The sequence below is a fragment of the Salvelinus namaycush genome, chromosome 25 (assembly GCF_016432855.1).
Source record: "Salvelinus namaycush isolate Seneca chromosome 25, SaNama_1.0, whole genome shotgun sequence".
In the NCBI taxonomy this organism is placed as follows: domain Eukaryota; kingdom Metazoa; phylum Chordata; class Actinopteri; order Salmoniformes; family Salmonidae; genus Salvelinus; species Salvelinus namaycush.
This window is the reverse complement of record NC_052331.1, coordinates 33,969,918-33,975,274: the sequence shown is the minus strand read 5'-3', so window position 1 is coordinate 33,975,274 and position 5,357 is coordinate 33,969,918. Positions and strand designations below refer to the sequence as shown.

Here is a 5,357-nt window from a genome sequence, read left to right as displayed (position 1 = left end):
TGCTCAATGTCAATATGCTTTGTTAATTGGTTGTGTGGTGCATTGGCACAGAAACCTGTGTTCAGCAAACGACTGTCATGCATGCATACATTCTACATAAGTGTGGTGCCAGGAATCGAACCCACTGTCCCGGCAACACCTTGCTCTACCAGCTGAGCTACAGGGGACCACAGTTATGCCCATTAGACACCATCTAACCGACCCACTACTAATTGTAAGTTGCTTTGGATAATGGACTCAAGACATGCTGCCTCTTTGGATGGTACATTCTAGCACTGTTGAAGCAAAGGTGGTAGACACAACCAGGCCAACAGTATTTGTTGGCTGATGTCTTACTGTAACCCAATGTTGAACAAGCCAACTCCTAACCAGTTGTGTGAACTCCCAAACTAATTCAATTGTTGCAGTTTTAAAACAAAAAAATCCTCAGCATTTCTTAAGACTGCAGAAAAGCTTTATAGTTCACTCTAGACATGCGCAAATGAGTGATGCATGAGGATAATGGGTGACAATGTCCTGCCACCAAATGCATGTGCAGTCTGAGTGGGATTCTACAAAATGCAGTAGACTTCAAAGCAGCAGGATAGAAATTGATGCACTATGAGTAATGGTTCACATTCAATAGCAAATAGTTTATTTTAGACTCCGTTGAGATCAGTGGCCAATACAACTATAGCATGCAACCACGTGAACCCATTCACATGAAAAGCTCAACTATTTTTCAATGTGACCACTAGATGGGAGGCTTACACCATATGAGTGTTAGAATACTGCCAGCGTTTCAGCAATGATCTGAAATAGCTTCTGGAGCCATGGTCTGAAATTATTAATTTAAGTTTGATGTTTAATTATTAATTTAAGTTTGTATGTGGGTGACATTGACTGGGAAAAGTACCGTACACAGAAAAGTCAGTGGTGTGTGGAAATTGTGCCTTCTGGTTTACAGTACAAGTGTTAATCACACCTGGCTAAAACATTTCTTAAAACCTAAATTTCTTAACATGCAGTTAAGGGAAAAAAATTAAAACAATGTTGCGCAATTGTCAGTTAATTACTTTATTGGGAAAACATGACTGCTTCTGGTGGGCATCAGCACCACTAACTGAAGGATGCATGACCCTTCTCATCCTGAAAAAGACAGATGCATGTTGAGTCCACTGTTCAATTAAAGACTTAAAATGTTTAGGCAACTATGGAGGAAGGTCAAAATGACTTACCATTTAGATAGCAGCATGGTAAGAACCTCCTGCGGACTGGGCCGGGTAAGAACCTCCTGCGGACTGGGCCGGGTAAGAACCTCCTGCGGACTGGGCCGGGTAAGAACCTCCTGCGGACTGGGCCGGGTAAGAACCTCCTGCGGACTGGGCCGGGTAAGAACCTCCTGCGGACTGGGCCGGGTAAGAACCTCCTGCGGACTGGGCCGGGTAAGAACCTCCTGCGGACTGGGCCGGGTAAGAACCTCCTGCGGACTGGGCCGGGTAAGAACCTCCTGCGGACTGGGCCGGGTAAGAACCTCCTGCGGACTGGGCCGGGTAAGAACCTCCTGCGGACTGGGCCGGGTAAGAACCTCCTGCGGACTGGGCCGGGTAAGAAACATGGAACCCCTCGTTAGACCCTAGTGGCACAATGGGCTTCCAATAGTGTTCGAAGGACTCTGGGAATTCAGGTCTAGAGGGTTTACCAGAAGGCTTGGCTGCAGGTTTTTGGGGGTAGGATGGTTTAGAACCAGCATAATATATTGGCAATGAGCCGTAATGGGTAAGCATTTGTTGGCCTGAAGGATTTGGTTGCTGAAGGCTAGAGATACCCTCTGAATTACTGGGAAGGGAGCCACCCAGTTCCTTGACTGGTCTTGGAGGCTGAGGCGTTCCATGTGGATGCTCTTGAGGACTCTGTTGTTCAAGTGTGCTATGCATCTGCATTGCAGATTCAGACAGTTGGGTGTGGTGGTGGTCTGGTTGCATCAGAGGCTTGGATGCATAGAACATGTCAGGGTCATACCACATTGGAGGTCTGAAAGGATAATGTGGCCACTTTGAAGGTTGGGGTTTTAAGGGCTTGTTGAGGTCACTAGACAGCGATTGAGGTTCAGATGGTTTACTTGGATCACTGGCAGGTCGCTCATGTTCCAAGGGCTTGTTAGAATAAACAGGTGCTTGGGCATGTGGCTGTACTGGACCTTGTGGGTTGTATGGCAGAGGATATGCATGCATAAGCTGTTGTGGGTTATGGGGCAGAATTGGTTTTTGCTGTGCCGTAGGTTTTTTGGAGTCACTGGCAGGTGCTTCAAAATATGGGCGCATTGGCTGCTGTGGGTTGTAGGGCTGAGAATGTGATTCCTTTGGACGTTGGGGTTCTGAGGGATTGTTGGCATCACTAGGTGCTTGGGCATACGAAGCCAAGGAGGCTGAAAATCTCATTCCATGCTGACTCCAGTAGTCATGGAAACCAGTCAAGGACGTTTTAGTGGGGGCAACCGTCTGAACCGTTACAGGTTGTTGGGTTGTAGTGGCTTGGCTAGGTTCAGAAACTGAAGCATAATTGAACAGGTCAGATGTATGCTTGAAAGGGTAAGCGGGAATGATTACACTATCCTTGGATGTTACAGGGCCAAAATGGTTGTGGTGGTGTTGATGGAAAGATATGGGCATGGGGCAGCAGGTCAAGAAACCAGTAGGGCAGACTGCAGGACAATACCCAGGATGTGGTGGATAAGAGTCAACTGGCTGAGGTGAACTTGGAGCCACAGTTGGAGGTGCTTTAGTATTTCTTTGATGACTAGGTTGTTGAGGAGCAGGTATCCATGTATGAACAAGTTGAGTTTGTTCTGATGTTTGAGTTGCAGGCCTAAGTGGGATTGTAATGGGCTTAGCTGGCTCAGGGTAGAACTGTTGGTAGTGATGTGGGTAGTAGAGATGCAGTGGAGCTGTTGGCTTTTCAGTAGCAGGGGGAAGCATGGAAGGTTTAGGCTTTAGAGTCACAGGATGTGTCACAGGCTTGGCTGGTTGACGGTCAAAGGAATCCCAAGGAATTTGGGGGTCTTTAGGGGGAGAGCCAGTTACAGGCTTAGGATGTGGAGGATAGTGAGGATGTGGGTAGTAAGGATGCTGCACATGGCCTTGAGGAGCGTTGGTAGCAGGAGTAGACACTTGAGGGGGAGGAGTTACATGCTTAGCAGGCAGAGGGTAGAATGAGAAGTAATACTGAGGGTTCCCAGGAGGCAGAGTATCAGGTTTCAGGTAGTAAGGATGTAGTGGAGCGGTTGGCTTTTCAGTAGCAGGGGGAAGCATGGCAGGTGTAGGCTTTGGAGTCACAGGATGCGTAGCAGGCTTGGCTGGTTGACGGTCAAAGGAATCCCAAAGAATTTGGGAGTCTTTAGGGGGAGAGCCAGTTACAGGCTTGGGATGTCGATAGTCATGATGTTGTACATGGCCCTGAGGAACTTTGGTAGCAGGGGGAGGAGTTGCAGGCAGAGGGTGGAATGAAAAGTAATACTGAGGGTTCACAGGAGGATGCGTAGCAGGTTCTGTGTAGTAAAGATGCAGTGGAGATGTTGGCTTTTCAGTAACAGGCTTTTGAGTCATAGGAGGATGATCATAAGGATATGGGTAGTAAGGATAGTACACCTTGCCATTTGGAGCTTCTGTTGCAGGGGGGGGTGTGGCAGGCATATGAGTAACTGGCTCAGCTGGCTGAGGGTAGAAGGACTCTGAATACCAGTGAGGCTGGGGGTCTTTAGGTGGAGCGCTCGTTACAGGCTGGGCTGGCTGAGGGTAGAAGGACTCTGAATACCAGTGAGGCTGGGGGTCTTTAGGTGGAGCGCTAGTTACAGGCTTGGCTGGCTGAGGGTAGAAGGACTCTGAATACCAGTGAGGCTGGGGGTCTTTAGGTGGAGCGCTCGTTACAGGCTGGGCTGGCTGAGGGTAGAAGGACTCTGAATACCAGTGAGGCTGGGGGTCTTTAGGTGGAGCGCTAGTTACAGGCTTGGCTGGCTGAGGGTAGAAGGACTCTGAATACCAGTGAGGCTGGGGGTCTTTAGGTGGAGCGCTAGTTACAGGCTTGGCTGGCTGAGGGTAGAAGGAAAAGTAATACTGAGGGTTCCCAGGAGGTGGAGTAGCAGGCTTTGTGAAGTAAGGATGCAGCGGGGCCTGGGGTTTAGAGGGTGGAGTAGGCCGAGGAGGAAACATTGGACTTGGTTGAAGCGCAATGGTGGGAGGAAGAGGAAACAAAGGGTTTTGGGGGTAATTGGGGCGAGGGATAGACTGGTCAACAGAACTAGGACAGGACACTTTAACCTCCCCCTCTCCAGCAAGTTCAAGGGTGAACATCCCATCCTGCAATAAAGAGATTAACATTTGAGTCAAATCATTGATTCCCATCCATGTCCTTCAAAACCAGCAAGGGCAATATTAACACAACTGACAATTCAGAAAGCCATACCTTAGTTTCCACACAGGGCTCATAATGAGCAGAAATGGTCACATATTCTAGATGAGGTACCACACTGTAGCCACAATGGGGCGAAACTTCCATCAATGGCTGCCAGTGTCCTTTGACTAGAAGAGTGTAATGGAGTAGAACTTAAAGCATACAGTTACAAATATACTTATCTAACTTACGCTTGTGTTCCTCTTGAGAATGCACGAGGATTGAGACTTAAATTACTTACACTTGACCCTGAGATCCTTGGCAGAGGTGCCCCCCTCCATTTTCACCACCATGCCCTCAGGGTAGCAGGAAACAGTAGGAGGGTTGGGTTTAGAGGACTTTTTGGCAGGGCAGGACATTTTAATTGGCAACCCCCACCATCGCAAAGGCAGAACATAATTACCATCCTGCAAGATTAAATTTAAAGTTACTCATCTTGGAAAGTGTTAAAATTCACAATAAAATATGAAGTCAATGAAATTGTTCCTACCTCCAGTGTGACATAACAGCCATTATAGATTGCAATGAAAATCCAATCCTGGCGAGTGGCTCTGATGGAATGACCACAGCTTGTGGGCAACTGTGACAGAGGCAGGGGAGACTGATTTCCTGCAAGACATTGTAACAGCAAGAGAAATTAAATTTGTTAACCAGTAACACAACAAATGACATCTAACTTGTACAGCTTTCAAATGACTCAAAATCAAATACCAGGATAAACAGCTGGATACTTGCCTCGGTCCACAAAAAAGAGAGACCCTGGTGTAGAGCCTGTGTCATGGACCTTTAGTTTCATGGAGTCCCCAACACATTCAACACTTGGTTCCATCCGCAAAAGACTTTCCACCACTGGACTACTTGGGCTAGCTGTGCCATAAACTTGCCCTCCCAGCTGCTTAGATTCCCAACCTTTAAAGTAGAAGACAACT

At 47.7% G+C, this 5,357-nt stretch overlaps 1 protein-coding gene across 1 annotated transcript; it reads right to left on the bottom strand.

Annotated features, from left to right (window-relative positions):
- Window positions 1-3,310: 3,310 nt before the first annotated feature.
- Window positions 3,311-4,187, bottom strand: LOC120019907 (extensin-like). The gene is made up of 2 exons (XM_038963317.1): window positions 3,627-4,187; window positions 3,311-3,373 (listed from the first exon to the last, which is right to left on the bottom strand). The coding sequence occupies exons 1-2, from the start codon at window positions 4,185-4,187 to the stop codon at window positions 3,311-3,313; spliced, it is 624 nt and encodes a 207-aa protein (XP_038819245.1).
- Between the last annotated feature and the right edge of the window lie 1,170 nt (window positions 4,188-5,357).